We start from the raw sequence: 24544 nt of genomic DNA, 5'->3' as shown, positions 1-24544 counted from the left end.
AGTAGTGCCCAGTCTTGCAGTTGCTCCTTTAGTGCTAGTGATCTAACTAAAATCAGTATAATAATCTGGTAACAGATAGAAATTGCATTCATTTATTCTGACAAAGAGTGTAGGGCAGAAAAGCATGCTGGATAATCATAGGATCATTGCAGCAGTGAAGGAGGCCATTTGACCCAGAGAGTCCAAGACAACTTTCTGGAATAAACTAATCAGTTCTATTCCCTTGCTCTTTCTCTTTAGCCCTATATAGAAGAGATTTGCCATAGCCTCTCTTTGTTACATCATTTTATCTACTCACAGTTGAATGCAAATATTTGTAAATCAAATTGAAAAAGAAGTTTTATCTTTGCTATTTTATGTCATCACTTGCATTTCTGTTGTTTCAATTTGTATTAATAGAGACAAACATAGGTAAGGTAGTCATTATGAATATTTAATGGACACTAGATGGCAAATCACACCAATAAGTATAGATTTTTTTGCACTACTCTTATCATTTAAAACTGTTTTGATTGATCCTGAACCAATCTTAGTTGCTTCTTCAATGATCTTCTAACAAAAGATCAAGATTGGATAGCTTCTTGAAGATCCTACAACTCCTCCAATAATGAAAGCACTCAAAAAAAAAAGTTTGAAAAAATGATGATCATGATTAGAACAATATTAAATACTTGGACTCTTGCATTATATTAACTTCAAGTACCAGTAAAACATTTGGATTGAAATGTGCCTTTTCCTATACCATACTGCCAGAGTAAATATACTAAATGACAACCATGTGTACCCCTTGTTTTGTGAGTACATAATGTATAAGATAACTAAATACCAAAAAGATTTGGATGTTTGCTTCTTCAGTCTGATGTACAAAAGTTTCACTTTTAACATCGAGTCCTAGAAAACAATTAGATATAGGCCACTGAATAGCAAATAATATTCAAGGATATTCCTGAAGTTTCCTTGAAAAGCTGTAACATTTCGACTGACTTGTTCGAATCTGTGAGCCAGAGTCATTCCTGGGCTACTTAAGTCCTTGATAATAATCATTGCCAAAAAAATGCCGGGCACTTGCTTTGATGTTCAAAATCACCATGATTCCTAAGTCTCCCTCTCTCAACATCCTGTAAGTCTAGCATTAATAAGAAGCTTAAACATGTCAGTGATATAATTACAAAAATGGGGCATAAGATAGAAGAGTTAATACAGGAATTCGCCACCACCTGCAAATCTAATGCATGATTGACTGCTAATTGCTTGCCTGGATGTTTATAGCTGCCCCATCATTACTGAGGACACAACAGTGTGTTTGATTGGTGCTTCTGCACTGGACTATAATCGCCTCCTCCTAAGGCAGACCCCAGGATCAAAGATGACTTGCTTCCACTCCATTTATGAGGTGGCTGATGAAGGCAATGTGGGACTCGCAGACTGCCACAGCTGAGAGGGGAGTTGCTTGATGGGCCAGGAAGGTGGATAGTTTGGGAGAAGGTCTGCTCCTTCTGCCATTTATGCCAGGTTTCTGGGTGTTCCTGATGAATGTAGTCAAGGTTCTTAATGCCATTCTGAATGTTCCTTCTCCACTTTGAATGGTTATGGTCCAGGGATTGCCATGTCAGTGGGCATGTTACACTTTTTAAAGAAGGGTTTGAGAAAATTCTTGAATTATTTCCTCTGTTTACCTGATAATGTCTTGCCGTGACAGAAATTGGAAAAGGTATCTGTTTTGGAAGTTGGGGTTTTTGAACATGTGGCCTGCCCATCAGAACTGACTGACTGTAATTACATCCTCGATGTTGGCCTGGGAGAGAATTGTAATATCTACTCCACTAACCAGCTTGCTATGTCTGAGAAATGTAATACTTAAAGGATGTATTACAGCGACTTGCCAATTTACTTTGATTGTCATCAGAATTGTTCCGCTAAGAAAAGCAGCAGGCAAGATCATGATCAAGTCTTACACCACACTGATAAGGAAGAAAAGACTGAACGGTAATTTACATAGAACTAATCTTGATTTTGTGAGGTCCTAATGCACTTTACAGCCAGTGAAGTACATTTGAATTGTAGTCATACAACAGTCAGTTAAGACACAAATAGCAATGACATTAATCATCAGCTGATCTGTTTTAGTGATATTGATTCAGGATAAATTTTGGGCAGGATACTTCCCTACTCTTCTCTGAAGTGATGTTATAGAACCTTTCATGTCTGCCTGAGACAGCCCTGGTTTACCAGTCATGAAATTAATGATATCTGTGACAGGAATATTAAAATAACTAGATGAAAAAAGGTCCATCAAGTTCTCTTTTTGTGTCTATGTTAGTCACATGATGTATGGCCATGAACGGTAGTGTAGCGGTTGCATAATGCTATTACAGCGCCAGCGACACGGGTTCAATTCCGGCTGCTTTCTGTAAGGAGTTTGTATGTTCTCCCCGTGTCTGTGTGGGTTTCCTCCGGGTGCTCTGATTTCCTCCCACATTCCAAAGATGTACAGGTTAGGAAGTTGTGGGCATGTTATGTTGGCGCCAGAAGTGTGGTGACATTTGCGGGCTGCCCCCAGAACGCTCTACGCAAAAAGACATATTTCACTCTGTGTTTCGATGTACATGTGACTAATAAAGATATCTGATCTTAATGATAGTGACATTACATATATAGTAGTTAACTTGCTCATTTGGTCTATGGCTGACCCACACATAAGGCAAAAAACTCCCACAGAATGGAACATTTTGTGATCCTTGGTCCCAAACCTGTGCTTCTTCCAGGCATGCCAACCGAATACCATAAAAATTAACCTGTACTACATTTGAATTTTATTTCCTGGAAGAATCTGAGGTGTTATTTGCTCTGAAACATCAGCCTGAATTGTGAGCTTTAGTTGCTTGAGTAACACCTGAACCTGCAGCCATCTGATTAGGAGTTGAGAATGATACCACTGTTTTTGGACTAGGTCCTGAAATTTCCTTTCTACCATCACTGAGGGAGCATCTTTGTAGTGACTGCAAGAGGGCCAGTAATCACTTTCCCAGAGCACCCAGAGACAAGCAATACAGTAAAACTTTGTTAATCCAGCATGCTTGGGATTTTGGTAGTGCTGGATTAGCTGATTTTCTGGACCATCAGATGTGATTAAAACACCAACACATTTTTAATTTGTTTTCTTATGATGTTATACAGTAATGTTCCAGTGAACCCGAAAAATTTAGCGGTAGCTTGAGAAGGAAGGCCCTGATAAGTCTAAAGGGAGTATGGTAAATAGAACCAGGTAATTTTCAAGGGAGTGCAGCTAACAGAAGCATGTGAGTTTAAAGGGAGCACAGGAAGTGGTGCCCTTGAGAGCAGATGGGGAATAAGGGAACTGGATGAGAATGGATGGGGAGTGCAGGAACCATGGGCCTCAGCAAGTGGATGGGGTGTTCGGGAACTAAGGCACCAGGAATGGATAGGAAAAACAGATGCCAAACCACTGAGATTTCTGAATGGTCAGATAGTGGAATATTGGAGTTTTACTGTATATATGTCAACTGAAACTTAATGGAGAAGAATTTCAGACACATTCAGAGCTTCATCTCCCACATTAAGGAAGAGGAAGACATGCCAGGATGCCTCAAAAACATTATAATCATGACCATCTTCATCAAAGGAGACAAATCGGATTGCAGTAATGACAGCGGTGTCTGCCACAGGGAATGTCATCACCTGAACCACCACCTCCTGGTGGCTGAAGAGCTGCTCCCCAAATCAGTATGGATTCCATCCATTAGAAGTCACAACAAAAAACAGAATGCTGGAAGAACTCAGCGGGTCAAGCAGCATCTATGGAGGGAAAAGGTGCAAGTCGATGTTTTGGGTTGAGACCCCGTATCAGGACAATGGATATGATCTTGCTCCTCCCAGAGAATTTCTCTCTATTAACCGCCATTGAATAACCGCTATTCATTGCAACTTATGATTTACATGAACCTTTTGCAGTCAAATGAGAGGAACTGCAGAGAATGTGAGACTGTTCAACCTACCTCACTTTAAGTCGAGCACCAAGGACATTCCAACATTTGGAGGCTGAGCTTTAAGTCATTGTCGACTTGTTCACTGACACAGACAAGAGAATAAAGCTCCTCTACCAACTGTCCTTCATGTATTTCACTACCTACTGACAAAAAAGATATGGTAAGACATTAGGGAAAAAAAGGACCATTTCCCATATCCTGGGAGCCAATGAATGAATTGTGATTTCCTCCATTTCACCAGAACAGCTTTTGGTCATCTGAGGAAATGTGTTTGAAGGTCATGACCTCAAACCTGGGGCAAAGCTCATGGTCTGGACAGCAGTCACCTATATGCATTGGTGACATAAACTACCTATAGCAGGCACCTCAAAGCAGTTTAAAGGCTGCATCAACTGTACATCTGTAAAATAAACTGGCAGAATAAGTGAACTGATGTCAGTGCTTTGATTATATTCAGCCAGCTCTGATGGATGGACCAAACCATTCATATGTCTGACACCAGACTTCTGAAAAGGCACTCGTTGTAGCAAGAGATTACAGGAGAAAATAGGAAATCCTTCAAAAGCAAAAAAAAACAAACTGCTGGAGGAATTCAGGGGGTCAGGCAGCATCTGTGGTGGAACACAGATAGTCAACATTTCTGATCAAGATCCTACATCAGGATTGAGAGTGTAGAGGGGAGATAGCTAGTATAGAGGCAGGAGCTGGCAAGTGATAGTTGGATCCAGGTGAGGAGGGGTTGATGGGTAGATAGAGCCAGGTTATGGAGAGAAGGTTGGAGACAGAGGCTGAGAGGTGATAGTGGAGACAACAAAGGGCTACAGATTATGAATCTGACATGAAAGGAAGGTGGTGAGTGGAACCAGAAAAGGGAAGGATGCTAGGCAAAAGGAGGACAGTGGGGAAAGGGATAAGGGACTGAGGGAGTGGAGTGTGTCCGTGATGGGAAGACCATTAGGGGGAGGGGAAAGAAACTGGGTAACTGGACTGGGAGCGGGGTGGGGGAGATTTGGGAAGAAGGGACGGTGCGAGTGAACCTGGGTGGATCAGGAGAAGAGAGAAAGGAATGGAGGGGATGAGTGTGACCTGAAATTGGAGAATTCAATGTTCATGCCATTGAGTTGTAGACTACCCAGGTGGGACATGAGGTGCTGTATCTGTAGTGTTTGGCTTCACTCTGGCAGTGGAAGAGGCCAAGGACAGACAAGTTGAGGAGGGAAGTTGAACTGGCTTGCAACTAGGAGCTCAGGATGGCAATTGCAAACAGACTGCAAGTGCCCAGCAAAGCAGTCACCCAGTTTGCACTTGGTCTCGCCAGTCGCAAACACCAATGCAATAAACAAGGTTGGAGAATGTGCATGTAAATTTCTGCATTACTTGAAAGGACTGTATAGGTCCCTGGATGGTGGTGAAGAACTAACCACCTCAGAACTGAAGTCAACGCATAACATCCTTGACCCTGAGGGAATGCCCAAGAAGAATATGAGTGGCTTTATCAATGTTGAAGTTTTGAGAAATTTTTAAAGTGCCACAAAGATGTTCGCTGCTGATGTAACTAAAGCATGAACGGTCAAAATCGATAATTGTAAGTCTTGGTGCTTTATTTCACATTTGAAGTAAGCATATCAAAATATGTTACATTTTCAATTGCATTTAATGAAATGTTTATAACTGGAGAAAATCCAATAAACAAATGGCATAATTTAAACTATTTCCCCCAAATCAACCGTGCCAAAGAACCTTAGCCAAAAAATGAGTCCATGATTATAAGAAGTGGACAAATCTGGTGAACAAATGGCTACTAGTTAGAATTAGCTAGTATAGCAGGTCATGTACACAGACATAAGATCAATACAGATGAAGAATGTCTTTAGGCTTGTATAGTATTTTTTAAATGGAAAGAATGTACATGTACTATTTCATACACAGCTCATATTTATTCAGTCTTTTCTCAGTTTGGTTCTACAACAATTGGAATTATACTCTTTGCACCAGCTTTACAAGTAAAATACTTTTCTGCATTTTAGAGAAATTATTGGGACTAAAAGTTGATAAATCCCCAGGACCTGATGACCTGCATCTTGGGATCTTGAAGTAGGTAGCTATGGAGATAGCACTGAGTGTCATTTTCCAAAATTCCATCGATTCTAGAGCTGTTCCCACAGATGGAAGCTAGCAAATAATAATGCCATTATTTAAGAAAGGAAAGAAAGAGAAAACAGAGAACTGTAGATTGATTAGCCTGACAAGAATAGTAGGGAATTGCTGTAATCTGTTACTAAGGAAGTGATAAAAGCACATTTGTATTGTGAAGAGCCAGCATGAATTTATGAAAAACAAATCATATTTAACAAGTCTGGAATCTTTTCAGGTTGTAACTGGCAGACTAGATAAAGGTGAACCGGTTGATGGGGTGTACTTGGACTTTCAGAAGGTCTTCAAGGTGCTAAACAGGATATTATTAAGTTAGATCATAAAACTTGGATATATTACACTTGATCCCCTCATCCAATTCATTGACAGTATGGGGGGAGGGAGGTGGTGCAATAGATTGAGGATTAGTTAACAGAGAAAATCGATGAATCATTTTTCATGTTGGGAGGTTGTGTGACCAGTGGGGTGCCACAAGGATAGTGGAGCCAGAGTGTTTCACAATCTTGTGTTAAAGAATTGGCTGAGGGGATCAAATGTAATACTCTTTTTGATGTTACAAAGCTAGGTGACAGTGTGGAATATGAGAAAGATGAAGGGAGGCTTCAGGGGGTAGACACAGGCTAAATGAATGGATAAGGATAGAGAAGTTCACATGAAAAAATGTAAGGTTATCCATCTTGGTAGAGAAGGTAAAATGGCATAGTATTTTTTTAAGTGGTGAGAAGTTGAAAGGTGTTTGAGAAAATCTGGTATCTTTGCAGACCAATCACTGAAATTTAACATGCAGATTCAACAAGCAATTAGGAAAGCAATTGGTATGTAGGCGTTTATTGCAAGAAGATTTGGTTACAAGAATAGAGACATATTGCATGAATTATATGGACTGCTGGTGAGATGGCAACAGGAATATTATGTACAGGTGTGGTGTCCCTAGCTAAGGAAGGACATGTTGGTAATGGAGAGAGTACTATGAAAATTCACCAGATTGATTTCCAGAGGAATGATTAAGCAGACTGGGCCAATGCTTTTCAGTTTAGAAGAACGAGAAGTGATCTCATTCAAAGTATAAAAAAAATTCCTAAGGGATTTGACAGGGCAGATGTAGAGTTGATGTTTTCCCTGGCTGGCATGCCTAGAACCAGGAGTCATACTCTCAAAAATAAGAGTTTGTGCTAAAGAGGAGAAGAAATTTCTTCACCTAGATGGTAGTAAATCTTCGGAATTCTCTACCCAAAAGGGCTGTGGAGGCTTGGTGTTTGAATGAAGTTCATTTGTAGATGTTAAGGAAAGCAGGGGATGGGGGGTCAGTGCAGGAAAGCCGTGCTGAGGTAAAAGACCAGACATGAGCTTATTGAACAGCAATGCAGGCATGAGGGCCAAATAGGCCGCTACTGCTGCTATTTTGTCTTATGGTATGTCTAACCTCTGAACATAACACACAAGATTAAAAAAGAAAAATAATAATGGACTAAAGCAATGCCTGGGGAATTGTGATAATGCAGCTTCCTATGGAAACTTACAAGGTGGAGCAGGTGCCAGGATGCGAAGTGGAATATCTGTGGCAGAGGCTAAGGTGTACAGCAATAAATCTAGGAGTACTGAAGTAGAAGATATGGCTTGCCTTTTACATTTTGCTGTTGGCTGTCCTTAATTATAACAATTGGAGTGATTAATCTTTATGGACTCTTAAACCTTGCATCCAATTTTAAGCTGTGTTGTCAATTTACTTCATTATTGGCTTTTTCTGCTAGTGCACTAAATTGTGCCATTAACATACCTTAATTTTTTTTAGTGTTAAGTCATCAATTTTGGATTGGGGAAAGACAATTTTAATAGTTTCTTGATGGTGAGATACTAATTTCAGGCCAGGTGGTTAGATATGGTCAATGTGAGTCTCTTCATCTTGGGGCAGGAAATCTGTCAACAGGGTAGGAATGCTAGGGATATGGAAGAGGACAGGGAGGAAACAAAGGTAGCATCATGAAGATGACCAAGACAGATAATAGCATGTCCTCCAACTTGACTGTATGTTATATCAAGGAGTTTATAGATATTGGCTTTGTTATAGGTTTCCCTAGTACTCACAGTAAAATAATTTGAAGAACAGAACAGAAAATGCTGGAAACACTCATCAGATCAGGCAGCATCGGTGGAAAGAATAACAGGCTTAATTTGTCTTTCTTTTTTTCCCAGTTCTGATGAAAGGTCTTTAACCGTGAAACATTAATTCTGTTTCTCTTTCCACAGATGATGCCTGACCTGCTGAATGTTTCCAGTATTTTCAGTTTTCACTTGTTCTGCTTAACATGTCGTATATTGGCAAAGATTCTGTGAAAGAACTTAATGACTCTTTTTCAAGCAGTGCTATGTAATTGTTTGCTTCCATCAGAACAGGCCCTGGTGCTCTCTCATCCTCATGTTTTCCCCATAGCTTACCCACGCGTTCATATCAACCTCTCTCTAGCTCATCCTTGTCCTCCCTCCCACTCATCCTTCTCTCCTCTTTCTTGACTTTTGCTCTCTCTTCCTCTCAGTCTCCTTCTCCGTCTCAGTCTCCAACCACCCCACCCTCACTCGCTCACTTCCCCCAACAACCCAGCTTGCTGTTAGGAAGCTTTTCATTAATTATTACATGACAGCAATTGCAACAAAATATAAATATTTGAAAATGTAAATTGCTGTTTCCTTCCTTGCAGCAGTCCAGTCAAGTAAATGGGTTCAGGTCTACTTGATGCAGGTTCTATGAGCAGATTCCCCAGTGTGAAATCTGGGGAGTTCTAGCAAGTTTGTGTTCTTACATGAGTCTCTATACAGGTTTGAGACTTTCTTGTTTGGAAATATATTAGTACTGAAATAGCTTGAATGTAGGTTACGGTATTTGAAAATGTTATTTAAAACATCTATACTTTCCTCTGGATTGTTTTCATTTCTGAAACTTATAATTTTATATTATTATTGTTTTAAATGAATGTGCACAAATGTATGTTCAAATATTAAAATATTTTTTTGTCATTTTCAGGGGGAGAAGAACAATGGATTTGATGTTCTTTACCATAATATGAAACATGGTCAAATATCAACAAAGGATTTGGCAGATTTCATTAGAGAGAGGTATTTCATTTCTTTTCAGGACAGTACTAATCTGTTGAAGAGTGGCAGTTTTCCGACCTATATAAAGTTCAAATCTAAGATCTAAAAATTTAAATTTTAGATTGAATAGTTATTTTATCTTCTGAAAAAAATATAAAGCAGCATTGCACCCTCAATAAATAAATATTGAAAGGAAATGAAAATACAGGCGATTCGTTTTTTGCATTGTTGGAAATGAGACCTTCAATAATATTTACTGTCTTGTGAGTTGCAAAAGTATAGCATCAGTATCAATTGTGTGGTTTAAATCCATATTTTCTGTAAAGTACCTACTCCAGTTGTGAGAAAGATATTAGAATGTATTATTTGGGATAGAGAGTAATTGAGCAGTTGGGCAGATATGAGCTGAGCTAGCATGGATTTGTGAAAGGCAAGTTGAAAACTGAGTTGAATTTTTTGAGAATGCTAATAACACAGCAGATAGGGGAGTTTATACATATTATGTATACTTATTTTGATGGCATTATATAAGCTGCCAGAGGAAGTGGTTGAGGCAGGTACATTAACAGTATTTAAAAGGAACTTGGACAGGTACATGGATAGGAAAGATTTAGAGGGATATGGGCCATGTGCACGCAAATGGGACTAGCTTAAATGGGAATCTTGGGTGGCAAGCACCAAGTTCGACTGAAGGGTCTGTTTCCATGCTGTATGGCTCTATGATTTCATGTTAATGATAAAGTACTCTTTTCCATTCTGACTTTCTGAAAGTGTCCTGCAAAGGCTGCTTGCCTTTTCAATGTTACTATTTGTTAGCTTCTCAATGTGTATCTCACTTTCAATTGATTCTCTGATGGGAGATAAGCCAACAAAGTTCTCACGCAAACAATGCAAATTTGTGCTTAAGGAATAGTACCTCTTATAAGGATGTTGTATTTCTCTCTCTTTGCAGCTTTATGTTAAGGTCCTTAAGTGTGAGATGATGTCTGCCATTATGTGAAATCTCTGAAAGTTGTACGTAGTCATTGCCCTTTCCCATGTAAGCGTCTTAATTTCTTTTGGACAGGTTGCAAAATGCACAGGCACATTTTTTAAGAAGCAACCATATTTGAAGACAATAACAGTATTTTCCTTTTTTACCCCGCAAAAGAATCAATAGTCGAAAAAATACAGAAATAGCTTAATCAATTGCAAATTCAGTTAAACAATGAAGAAGTAAACAATTTGAGGGAGAAAGAATTCCAATCTTTGGCATTCTTCTCAGTCTACAAGACTTCATCACTCTTCTGCAGACCACAGGATATGAAAATCTATTTGAATGAACCAAGTGCTGCAAAATCCTATTTCCAGCAGTGTGTTGTACCCCTTATGCCATTTGCATCTTCAGATTTACCTATCAAATTAATTTTATTTATTTGCTTACAGAACTTGAATCTCTCTGACAGTGCTAGAATTTATCATCCATCTCCAATTGAACTGAGGCAACAATTTATTATCAATCATATTGGTGGGTTTGGAGTCGTATAAAAGCCACATTGGGTAAGGATCCCAGATTTTCTTCCCTGAAAGATGTGAGCACACCAGGAGTGTTTTACAACAATCCAGTGGTTTCATGGTCACTATTACTGATTTTTAATTCCAGATTTATTTAATTATTTAAATTTAAATTCCCCAGTAGCAGTGGTGGGATTTAAACTCGTACCTCTGGATGCTAATCTAATAATCATCAGGCAGTAAAACAAGATAATGATGTTGATGAGGCCAAAAATGAGGACAGTTCATTATGTGGATTATTGTATCAAGAAATGAGTTCATCATATGGGTATGATAGCACAAAGGTTACATTACTGGACTTGTAATCTGGAGCCGGGTAATTTACAATCCAGAAAAGAGAATTCAAATGCTACCATTGCAGTTAGCTAATTTAAATTTAGTTAAATAAATCTGGAATAAAATGTTTGTGTGGTGACAGTGAAAGTACATCTGATTTAATAATCTCCTTTAGGGAAGGAAATCTGTCATTCTTAATTGTCTTCTAAAATGGTCTAGCACACCTCTCCATTTGAGGGCCAGTGGGAATGGCAGTAAATGCTGATCTTAACACCATGTTCAAATCCTGTAAATGAATATATATGCCATATTCCAAACCCTCTTTGTCTTATCCTCTTAAGGCATTTCTCACCTTGTTTAGAGTGGAAACATATCAATGAGAACTTACTTCTATAGAGCACCTTTTAATAAGTAAAATGACTCCCATTGATACAAAATCAACAATGATCTTAGGACAGGTGATTTAAAGCTTGGTTAATAAAGTAAACTTTAACAGGTGAGATGTAGTTCTGAGCTTTATGGACCTAAAAAAACTAAAAGTACATTCAGCTGTGGCAGGCTGAAAGAAATGAAGGATACACAAAGGAAAATGTGATTTTGAGATTGGAATTTGATACATCCATCATCATGAAATGCTTTGAGAGGCTGGTTATGGCACTCATCAACTCCAGCCTCCCAGACAACCTTGTCCCACTGCAATTCGCCTACCACTGAAATAGGTCCACAGTGGACACCATCTCCCTGGCCCTACATTCATTTCTGGAGCATCCAGACAGTAAAGACACCTACATTAGGCTATTGTTTATTGACTACAGCTCTGTCTTCAATACTATAATTCCAAGCAAACTCATCTCCGAACTCCTAGACCTGGGACTCAACACCTCTCTTTGCAACTAGATCTTTGACTTCCTGACCAACAAACCACAATCAGTAAGGATAAGCAGCAATACCTCCACCATGATTATCCTCAATACTGGTGCCCCACAAGGCTATGTCCTCAGCCCCCTACTCTACTTCCTATACACTCACAACTGTGTGGCCAGATTCTGGACCAACTCCATCTACAAGTTTGCAGATGACACCACTATAGTGGGCCATATCTCAAATAACAATGAGTCGAAGTACAGGAAGGAGATACAGAGTCTAGTAGCATGGTGTCATGACAACAACCTTTCCCTCAATGTCAGCAAAACAAAAGAGCTGGTCACTAACTTCAGGATGGCGGCCAGTGCACATGTTCCTGTTTACATCAACAGCATTGAGGTTGAGAGGGTTGGGAGCTTCAAGTTTGTAGAAATGAACATCACCAATAGCCCGTCCTGGTCCAACCACATAGATGCTATGACCAAGAAACCGTACCAGTGCCTCTACTTCCTCAGGAGTCTAAAGAAATTTGGCATGTCCCCCTTGACCCTCACCAATTATTATCGATGCGCCATAGAAAGCATCCTATCTGAATGCATCACGGCTTGGTATGACAAATGCCTTTCCTGAGACTGCAAGAAACTGCAGAGAGTTGTGGACACAGCTCAGCACGTTACAGGAACCAGTCTCCCCTCCATGGACTGTGTCTACACTTTACACTTCTCACTGCTTCGGTAAAACTGCCAACATAATCAAAGACCCCACCCACCCTAGACATTCTGTCTCCCACCAACCCACCCCCCCCCCCCCATCGGGCACAAGATACAAAAGCCTGAAAGTACATATCACCAGGCTCAAGGACAGCTTCTATCCCACTGTCCCACTGTTATGACAGTTGAACAGTCCCCCAGTATGATAAGATGGACTCTTGACCTCATAGTCTACCTCATTATGTCCTTGCACCTTATTGTTTGCCTGCACTGTACTTTCCCTGTAACCGTAAAACTTTATTCTGTTATTGTTTTCCCTTATACTACCCCAGTGCACTGATGTGATGAAATGATTTGTATGGATGGCATGCAAAACAAAGTTTTTCATTGTACCTTGATACATGTGACAATAATAAACCAATTAACAGTGGTGTAAATGGGTGACATGGCCGGTGTTGGATCAGTGGGCCAAAGGGCCTGGTTCCATGCTGTGTGACAATATTTAAAAGGCACTTGGACAGATGCACGGAGAGGAAAGGTTTAGAGGGATATGGGCCAAACTTGGGCAAATGGGACTAGCTTAGATGGGAATCTTGGTTGGCATGGACCAGTTGGGCTGAATGGCCTGTTTCCATGTTGTATGACTCTATGACTGTAATATATTTAGTATCTTTGCACTTGGGTATGAGAAAATTTTTCATTGATTTAGTCTAGGATAGATCAAATACAGGCGTCTCCTGTGTTACAGTAGTTCGAGTAATGGAAATTCTCCCCAATGTAATTCACAAATCACTACCCAAAAATTTGATATATGGAATAAAGTTTGCTCTTACAGAATTTATGTGGGGAAAAGAATAAATAAACACAAAATGCAGCGGAAACAACATATTTTGTCAATTTTTGTATTTAGTCACTTAATAATGTTGGGCAATAAGATTTGGATATGACATTGGATTGCGTTGGCAGTCACAGTCGAGTCCTTCCTTTGCCACCCCCTCTCCAGTCTGAGGACACATGAACAGATGTCTCAGAGTGCAGTGCTGCTGCTGTGTTCTTCATCTACAAGGCATTTACTCTCATGCGCTGCAGTGGCTAGCTCCTACACTGGCTCCTTAAAGTAATACATCAGTCTTTACTCTACTTCAGCGAAGTCACTGCACTTTAACCCATTAACTGCCCTGAACTCCTCCTACACCATCTTTCTCTCATGAACCCTAATCCACAATTCCCATCCCTTACCCTGATCTCCTCACGTCCCAAACCCTTTCCTAATCCATAAGCCTTGTCCTTCTCCTGAGCCTAATGTTGGCCACATCTGTTAAATTACAGTGTTGGATCACTTTGTCGTTGTCAATAAAATGGCTTAATCTGAGAGAAAATCATCCCACAGGAATGCATCTCCACTTATACCATGAGATTCAATAGGAAAAGAGGATTCATGTTACGGAAAATCGTGATAGAAACTGTTTCTAGGAATGCAGTCTGATGGTAATGCGGGGATTGCCTGTACAAGTTTGCAGTATTTTCAATGGAGATTTTTCTTTTAAAATTATGTCATTTTGATTTGCCATTGATACACAAGTGTCTAATCAATGAGTTGAGAAATTTGCATTTTCAATGCATTATTTTAAATTTAAAATCTATTAATATTAGTTTGTGGACATTCCATGGAATGGTTCGTGAACCTTTTATGGAATCAAATTATGGCTGTACTATTTACCTGCTTACCTGTTCACTGCATCACATGTGTAAATCCAGGTAACTAGCTATTTACAATTTGCTAAAAACAATCAAAAACCAATTGTAATTTGTAGGTTTCACGTTCCATCCTGGTCAATGACTTATTTTCTATATGTAAGTCTTTCAAAAGTTTGTTTAGAATCTGTTACAATGTGTGATACTTGCATAATAGTCATGAAATAAATTAAAACATTCCAAATTATTAACTTGATAATTGATTTATTATTATCACGTACTGAGATACAGTGAAAAGCTCTTTTTGCATGCCATCCAGACAGATCATTCCATACATAAGTACATCGAGGTAGTACAAAAGGAAAACAAAGCAGAATGCAGAATATAGTGTTACAGTTACAGAGAAAGTGCAAGGGCCATGACAACGTAGATTGAAAGATCGAGAGTTCATCTTTATCATATAATAAGTCCATTCAAGAGTCTTATTACAGCAGGATAGAAGCTGTCCTTGAGCCTGGTGATACCTGTTCTCAAACTTTTGTATCTTCTGCCCGATGGGAGGAGAGAGAAGAGAGAATAACCGGGGTGGGACGGATCCTTGATTATATAGGCTGCTTTCCTGAGGCAGCAGGAAGTGTAGACAGAGTCAATGGAGGGGAGGTTGGTTTTCATGATAGACTGGGTTGTGTTCACAACTCTCTGTCATTTTTTGCAGTTGTGGGCAGAGCAGTCGCCATACCAAGCTGTGATGCATCTGGATACAAAAATGATGACAAATAATTTTAACTTCTGTTTTCTGAGATGAAGCTAGTGGTGGTATGTCACAGATGAGATGATGAATGCATGGAGTTAGGGTAATAGAATTTAGATTACTTGGGAAAAGAAATAAATATTTTGTATTTGTATAGAAGTATGACCACCAACATTCTTCATAAGCAATGGATTATTTTTAAACTTCCATTTATTTATCACCTCTAATATGATGAAATTTCCCTAGACTGAATAACAGTCACAAATTTGACTCAATCTACAAAATTTTTCAACCTATTTAAATAAAAAATGTTGTAAGGACAAATGATGAAGGTTTTGCCCAAGGAGATAGGTTTTAAGAAGCATTTTATAGAAGGTATTAAAGGAGGATGGGGGAGAGAGAGTAGCAGAGAGTTTTACAGGGACGATTCCATAGTTTAGGGACAATGTACCTGAAAACAGTACCTATGATGCAGCAGTTGAAATCTCAGGAGAGCACAAGATGTCAGGGTTGGCGAAGCAAAGACACCTAGAGGGCTAATCGAGTTGGAAGTGGTTACAGGTGGCAAAACCCAGGATGAACTTGAAAATGAAGAAGAGGTTTTTAAAAATGAGGTTTTCTTGGACCAGTTGTCAGTGCAACTCAGAAAGGTAAGGTAGAAACAGCAGAAGAGGAGGTCAACAGGATGATGCCATTGGGAAGAGGAATAATGATTGAAATATTCTACAACACTGGCCCAGTGATAGCAATGCTATGAGTGAGGACCATATAGATAGGCACTCATATTATACTTCATGAGCCATGCCACATTTTTATGAAATAAAAAGAACATGAACAATGCACTCAGGTGTTTGCAAATTGCCCAGCAATTTGGAGTGAGAAGTGATGCTCCACAGGTTGTGAATTACCACCTGTTTGCACTATACCACCACAAACTTTGTGAAAGCAGCTTAATTGTATATTTAACCTCCCTATGGTTTTCAAGAAGTAATAGAATTACACATTGATTGCCATTGAACTTGTCATAGAATGTTAAGTCCAATAATTGATAGCATAAGTTCCTTTTTAAATTATGTGTTACTAGTTGATTACTGCAGTTTAACTTCTCTTCCTGGAAAATGAGAAGTTTTAAGCATAGAGTCTCATTGCTTCAGGTTGAGAATCATTTGGAGATTTTTGAAATATGAAATCTTATTTTTTGCTGACTTTACCTTTAAGCCTCTCCATCAATCACTCATTCCCTCTCTAATCCTCACTCAATATTTAATTTGACATTGAATTACCCACTTTAAATTAGTTTCTTTTTTAGTCCTCCCTGTTTGAGTTTCTTGGATAGTTTATTTTCTCCTGTTATGAATAATCCATAAAAGCTCTGAAAAATTACTGATCTTTACAAGAGGTCTGCTCTATTTCAGTGATTACAATCGTTTTATTGCCACCCAGTGGTGAATGTTAAGTACTGTACTTAAGCACAACTGAGATTGAGTTGTGAATGTTAAGTACTGTACTTAAGCACAACTGAGATTGACTGACATGTAACATTAGTAGTTATTAGATATTCTCTTGCATGCTAACAGGCATCAGTGATGGGTGCAGCAGCAGGGCACCTATGTCCATTTGTTGGCTCAGGCACAAATGACTGAAAATTGCATACGTTCATTGGTGGGTGGCCCAGTTGGAATACTGAGTGGATTCATAATTGGCTCAGTGGTAGGAAGCAGAGGGTGATGGTTGAGGATTGTTTCTAATACTGAGGTCTGTGTCTAGTGGTGTGCCACAGCTGTCGGTGCTGGGACCTTTATTGTTTGTAATTTATATAAACGATTTGGATGTGAATGTACAAGGCATGGTTAGGAAGTTTGTGGATCATACTGAAATAGGTGGTGTTGTAGATAGCGTAGAAGGTTATGAGAAATTACAGGGGGATCTTGATCAGCTAGGTATGTGGGCTGGCAGATGGCTTTTAATCCAGATAAATGTGAGGTATTGCATTTTGGGAGATCAAACCAGGGTAGGACTTGTACAGTGAATGGTAGGGCCCTGGAGAGTGTTATGGAACAGAGGGACCTAGGAGTGCAAATGCCTACTTCACTGAAAGTGGCATCAAAAGTAGATAGGGTGGTGAAGAAGGCATTTGGCACGCTGGCCTTCACCAATTAGGGCATTGATTATCTGATTTGGGAAGTTATGATGCAGTTATATAAGATGTTGGTGAGGCTGCACTTGGAGTATTGTGTAGAGTTTTGGTCACCCTGTTATAGGAAAGATGTTATTAAACTGGAAAGAGTGCAGAAAAGAGTTACCAGGATGTTGCCTGACTTAGGGTCATGAGTTACAAGGAGAGGTTGCGTAGACTAGGACTTTATTCCCTGGAATGTAGGAGATTGAGGGGTAACCTGAAAGAGGTATATAAGATTATGAGGGCATAGATGGGGTGAAAGCACATAGTCTTTTTCCCAGGGAGGGGGTGCTAAAAACAAGAGTGCATAAGTTTAAGATCAGAGGTGAGAGATTTAAAAGGGACATCAGGGGCAGTTTCTTTACACAAAGGATGGTGTGTATTTGGAATGAGCTGCCAGAAATAGTGGTTGAGGTGGGCACATTAGCAATATTTAAAAGCCATCTAGATAAATACATGGACAGGAGGGGTTTAGAGGGCAATGGGCCAAATACGGGCAGATAGGATGAGCTCACTGGGCAACACAGTCGGCATGGACAAGTTGGACCAAAGGATCTGTTTCTTTGCTGTATAGCTCCGTGACTCTGAGTGAGAAGACCATGTTGCCTCAGAGTGCTGATGGGGGTGGAAGAAATGTAACCCCAGGTCTCTGAAGATGCATGGGAATAGAAAAAACATCAGCTGTTGCTCCCCGATACAAAAATCGCCTCCTGGGGCATTAAGGATGACTCCCACTCAAGGATATCAGGTCCTGTTTTCAGAGTGGTATGAAATGGCCTGGAAATTGTCTTTGTTGTATTTCACCCCAGAGGATATTTGGAAATGGTGTTCTGCAGTTAAATTTCTTGGCTGTGGAGTCCCACATAGTCTAATACACACAGGACCACCCACAGATACCACACCATAATACTGTGACAACTAATAATGAAGGGAGACAGTTTTGATCTTCTTGTGCTTATCCTTACATACATTACCCTTGTCCTGATGTTTTCATGCTTATCCTCAACATGCTCCTTCTATTTCCAATCCAGCCTTTTCATGGTGCCATAAAAAAGACTGAAAATCCTGGGAGTATCTATGGAAAGAGAAACAGTTAATGTCAGACAAAGAGTTTAGGACCTGAAATATTAACTGTTTCTTTTTCTACAGATGCTGCCTGATCTACTGAGTGTTTTCAGCATTTTCTGTTTTTATTTCAGATTTCTAGTATCTGCAGTTTTTGTTTATTTTCATTTACTGTTCTTGGTACTAGTTGCTTCACTTTGGCTTGCCTTGCCTTTTTTCCCTCCATATCCTGAGCTCCTCACCATTTCTGTTTGCCCTGATCCTTCTCTTCCGCACATAGTATGATTAATAAATGGAACAACGTCCCATCTAAAGTAATGGAAGTAAAAGTACTGAAATCATTTAAGGACAAATTTGATGCTGTAATTCAATTCCATTTGCATTCTTCTGGATGGATAAGCTCAGATAGGCAAGGTCCTCTTTGTCTGTATTTGTATTTGGAAACATCCTATATGTTGTTATTGCAGGCTAGAGTTTTTATTTATTTGTGGGATATTACTATTGCTAGCAAGTCCAGTATCTATTGCCCACTTCTAATTTTACTTAGTTGCTTATGTGTCCATTTCAGACAACAGGTAAGTGTTAACCACATTGTTATAAGCCTAGAATCACATAAAGCCCAGACTGAATAAGGAGAGCAGGTTTCCTTTTCTAACATAAAGAAGTTTTTATGACCATCTAGTAATGTTATGGTCACCATTACCAAATTCCAGAATTTATTTGCTGAATTTTATTTCTACACCTGATACCTGGGTTTCAATAACATCTTCATAAATTTCCTCTTTATTCTCTCTTGTGCCATTTCATCCTCCTCATAATGTTGTGATCAGACTTGTATAGATCATCCGAGGTATAAGCTAGGTTATCACAGTCATTACAATGGAAAATGAAGCTACTTGATTTATTAATTCATTGATTCCATCTTGGCTTTCTGTAGAACAACTTAGTCCCATTCTGCTCTTTCCCTGTTTGAAAAAAACTTTGCATGCACTGAGCTGCCTCTCCAATTTGCTTTTGAAATAATTGGTTGTCTCTGCTTCTGCCACCTTCGTAGGCTGCAAGTTCCAGGTCATTGTCACTCGCTGTATAAAATAAAAAATGTTCATTCTCGCCTCTGCATGTATCTCTTATCCAAAACCTTAAAGAGATACCCATTATTTCTTGTATCATCATTTAATGGAACTGTTTTACTTAATTAACCAGGGCAACATGTCCAGTTTTGAGGCTCTGATTATACTGTTTTATATCACCAGCAATTTTTGAAAATTTTCCTTCGTATTCCAACACCACTGTCAGTCATCTTTTAGTCTGGAAGTACTATTTAGCTTCTCGAGCCTCTCTTTGCCATTCAGTAAGATCATAGTTATTCCAGCCTAGGTCTCTACATAACTTTTCTGGATTGTCCCCATAGTCCTAGACTCCTTTGTAGTTCTAATGTCTGTTAGTCTCCGCCTTGAGAATTTACTCTTTTCTGTCCCTAAAACAATTTTTTTTATCCAAGCTGACACAACATTCCTTTTTCATGACCACCTGCTTTGTTAAACAGCCTTTTTATGTGGTACTTTGTCAAAAGCTTTTTAAAATCCATAAAGCCAAAATCCACTGTATGCCCTTCAGAAACCCTTCTCTTCCTTTATCAAAAAATTCATTTAGGTTAGTCATATATGACCTGTCTTTTACATATCCATGCTAGCTCTGAATTAACTCAGACATGTCCAAGTGCATGTTAATTATTTTTCCCTGATTTTTGTTTCCAGGACTAATACCCATCATTGGTATTAAATCAACCAGCCTGTGGTTCCTAGGAATGTACTCCTTACACTTTTCCTTGAATGAAAATGTTATATTTGTCCCTTTCCATTCATCTTGCAGCTCCCATATCTTGGAAAAATTATGGCAAGCTCTTTTAGTATCCCTACCCCTACTTCCCTTAGCAACCTGGACAAGCAATCTGGCATGGCGACATCCACTTTAAACATAGCAGCACATCCTGACTATCAATTTTCACCTATCCAACATCACTCTCATTTTGCCAGTATCCTTGATAAACACTGAAGCAAGGTGGCTTTTAAGTAATCCAGTTTAGCAGGAGCTTCTAAGCACTTTTATTATCTTCTTCCTCTTCAGTGGGTAACATCCACCTTTTATCAACTGCTTGCACGCTGGCAGGAGATGTTTGCTTTTTTACATATTGACTGCCATCTTGTTCTCATGTTTTCTATTTGCCAGTCTTAATTTGCTTTCAGTTCCCCTCCTGACGTTGTATTTAACCAGGTTCTTGTTTCAAGGATTGAGGGCAACTATTCATACATAGAGTTCACATGGAACATTACAACACAGTACAGGCCCTTCGGCCCACGATGTTGTTCCGTCATTTTATCCTGTTCTAAGTTCTATCTAACCCTTCTCTCCCATGTGGCTCTCCATTTTTCTATCTTTCATGTGGCTATCTAAGAGTCTCTTAAATATCCCTAATGTATCTGCCCCCACAACCTCTGCTGGTAGTGTGTTCCATGCACCCACCACTCTCTGTGTTTTTATAAAAAAAATTACCTCTGACATCTCCCCTATACCTTCCTCCTATCACCTTAAAATTATGCCCCCTCATGTTAGCCACTTCCGCCCTGGGAAAAAGTCTCTGACTGTCCACTTGATCTATGCCTCTTGTACACCTCTATCAAGTCACCTCGCATCCTTCTCCTCTCCAAAGAGAAAAGACCTAATTCACTCAACCTATCCTCATAAGACATGCTCTCCAATCCAGGCGGCATGCTGGTAAATCTCCTCTGCACCCTCTTTAAAGCTTCCACATCCTTCCTATAATGAGGCGACCAAAACTGAACATACTATTCCAAGTGTGGTCTAACCAGAGGTCTATAGAGCCGCGACATTACCTTGTGGCTCTTGAACTCAATCCCCCCGACTGATGAAGGCCAACACACCATACATCTTCTTAACAACACTATAAACCTGCGCGGCAACTTTGAGGGATCTATGGATGTGGACTCCAAGACCCCTCTGTTCCTCCACACTGCTCAGAGTCCTGCCATTAACCTTGTATTCTGCCTTCAAATTCGATCTTCCAAAGTGTATCACTTCACGCTTTTCTGGATTGAGCTCCATGTGCCACTTCTCAGCCCAGGTCTACATCCTATCAATGTCCTGTTGTAACCTACAGCAACCTTCTACACTATCCACAACACCACCAATCTTCATGTCATCAGCAAACTTACTAACCTACCCTTCCACATCCTCATCCGAGTCATTTATAAAAATCACAAAGAGCAGGGGATCCCAGAACAGATCCCTGTGGAACACCACTGGTCACCAACCTCCAGGCAGAATATGCTCCATCTACCACCACCCTCTGTCTTCTATGGGTGAGCCAATTCTGAATCCACACAGCCAAGTTTCCCTGGATCCCATGCCTCCTGACTTTCTGAATGAGCCTTCCAATGAGGAACCTTTTCAAATGCCTTACTAAAATCTATGTACACCACATCCACTGCTCTACCTTGATCAATGTGCTTTATCACATCCTCAAAGAATTCAGTCAGGCTACTGAGGCATAACCTGCCCCTGACAAAGCTGTGCTGACTGTCCCTAATCAGCCCAAGCTTCTCCAAATGCCTTGATTTCATAGAGTTGTACAGCACAAAAGTGGGCCATCAGCCCACCACGTCCATGTTGACCTTTTTGCCCATCTACATGAATCCCATTTGCCTGCACTAGGTCCATGTCCTTCTATGCTTTGCCTACCTAAGTTCCTGTCTAAATGTCTCTTTAACGGAATGACTGTATCCAACTCCTCCACTTCCTCTGGCAGCAAGGTCAAGAGTATGAAACAAAACTTTCCCTTCAAATCCCCTTTTAAAATACTGATCTGTGGTTTCTGAGGTGACTAATGAGGGCAATGTAGACTCCACAATATGAAGAATTCACCAACATATATCTTTTCCTTCATCGTGTTTTCTGTCTCTGTCATCATACAACTCTAGTTTTAGTTCCTCATCATTCCCTCTTATAGCAATATACCCAGCCTTTACCTGAAACTTTGGCAATAAAGGCCAACGTGCCTTTTGTTCTTATTTGATTGGGTTGTCTCCAATTTACTTTCTATTCTTCCTGAAGTGTACATCTAGACCCTTACCAGTTTCTAACCATTTTTTAAAAAATCTGCTTTTCTATTCTTCTTAAGTGCATAATTCAAATTTTTCCACTTATAGTGGAAAACACTACCTCACGTGGAAAAATACTATTCACTGCGAGTTAACTACTTGCTGCCTTGTGTGTCACACCTCAATTTCTTTAGAAATCTTGGTATGAGACTGACAGTACATGGTTTGACCTTGGCGGTGCCTTACTTCTATCCCTTGCCCCATCACCCGGAAAGATCCCCAAATATCTAAAATCGCTTCTCTCACTTAACAGCTCATTTACATGCATCCAATCAGTGGTACCAGTCACAAACACAAAAATGTGACTCCTCCAATGACTTGATACGACAATTTTTTCGAGCTTGGGTAGACCAAGACCAATTACTGTTACTGGCAACAAACTTTACTCCCTTTCCCTTGGTACATTCCCCCTTCCTGACTTCTATTATAATACTTCTGGGTGTGTTAACTTGTAAATTTAAACACTTTTGTTATTAAATGTTAACAAGTTTTTCACCAATGTACATTTATGTTTTACTTTTTTATACAATTTTTGAAGTAAAAAGAAAGACTATGAAAATCCAGTCATGGAAATGGTTAAGAAGTTGTTTAAGGTTCTTTTACGTTTGAAGAAAATTTTTACATTTGGCTTTTTAATCCCCAAACAGCGTCACAATAGAAGATATTTATTCAAGGTCCATGACCAAATTAGCCAAAACAACAAGTAATTACAGTCAGCTGGGGTAAGTCTCTCAGAAGTATAGTCCAATCATAAGATGATGTAGAATTTGATATTTTGAAATTGTCTTTTTTGATACCATTTCCAGTCTGCTACTTCCATCATGTTTTATGACTTTACAATATGTTTTCCTTCAGAACATTTGCACCAGTATGGGACGTTTTAAAATTGTCCACTGAGAAACTAGCCAGTAGCCATTTAGATCTTGTACGAAAACTACAAGAATTAATTAAAGAAGTACAGAAGTATGGAGATGAACAGACCAAGGCACATAAAAAGGTAAGAGGATATTTGGCAAGTTAGTTATCCAGGATCACAAAATGTTTCTGGATACAAATTTAGAAACACTACTTTCATTAATATATATGCCTATTTGAGTACCCAACCTGAAAAGAATGATAGTAATTATAATTTTTGCAGAATTTTGGCAAGCTTATATCTTTATTTCATAAATTTAACCATCCAAATACTTTATGTATAATTAAAATAATAAAAATTGGTATTTATATACTGTTTAGTTATGCCAGTCTTTCACACTTTGAATAAATTTTGGAGTACAGTGTTTGCTGAGTATCTAAAAGTGACCCGTTTACACCAACAGAATTTCACCAACTAACAAGTAACCTGTTCATTGGATTTTGATGACCAGTAAACGTGTAGTATTAGCCACTATATCTTCCGAGCCACCTCTCAGAAAAGGCAAGAATCATTCTGGTGAACTTCTGCTGAGTTCCCTCCATTGTAGGAAGATTCTCAGATAAGGAGATCGAAACTACACATAATGCTCAAGGTGCAATCTCACCAAGGCCCTGTAGAATTGCAGCATGACCTTCCTGCTCCTGCACTAGAGTCTTTCTATGGAGGCTGGCATATAATTTGCCGCCTTAATTGCCTGCTGCACCTACATTCTTACTTTGAGCGACTGATCTCATTGCACTTCCCCCTTTCCCAGTCTATTGCCATATGGATAATCTGCCTCACATTTATTTACATTATACTGCATCTGCCAAATATCTCTCTTCCTCCTGTCGAAATCAGCCTGGCCTCAATTGGTAATTGGTTTACTATTGTCACATGTACCGAGATACAGTGGAAAACTTTGTTTTACATTCCATCCATACAGATTATTTCAAAACATAGGTACATTGAGGGAAAAGTAATGACAGATGCAGAATATAGTGTTACAGTTATGAAGAAAGTGCAGTGCAGGTAGACAATAAGGTGTAAAGGCTATGACATGGTAGATTGCGAAGTCAAGAGTTCATCTTTATTGTATAAGAGGTCAATTCAAGTTTCTTATAGA

At 39.4% G+C, this 24544-nt stretch overlaps 1 protein-coding gene across 6 annotated transcripts in view; it reads left to right on the top strand.

Moving 5' to 3' along the window:
* fcho2 (FCH and mu domain containing endocytic adaptor 2) overlaps window positions 1–24544 on the top strand; it is a 159867-nt gene that overhangs the window by 14282 nt on the left and 121041 nt on the right. For all 6 annotated transcript variants that reach the window (XM_052019149.1, XM_052019148.1, XM_052019147.1 and 3 more), the window contains exons 2-4: window positions 9181–9272; window positions 23171–23245; window positions 23379–23520. In XM_052019149.1, coding sequence (XP_051875109.1) covers window positions 9181–9272; window positions 23171–23245; window positions 23379–23520 — 309 coding nt within the window. The remainder of the gene's footprint in view (window positions 1–9180; window positions 9273–23170; window positions 23246–23378; window positions 23521–24544) is intronic.

This window comes from Pristis pectinata, chromosome 7, assembly GCF_009764475.1.
Source record: "Pristis pectinata isolate sPriPec2 chromosome 7, sPriPec2.1.pri, whole genome shotgun sequence".
NCBI lineage: Eukaryota > Metazoa > Chordata > Chondrichthyes > Rhinopristiformes > Pristidae > Pristis > Pristis pectinata.
Note: the sequence above shows the minus strand (reverse complement) of the source record. Positions and strands in the feature narration are given on the sequence as shown.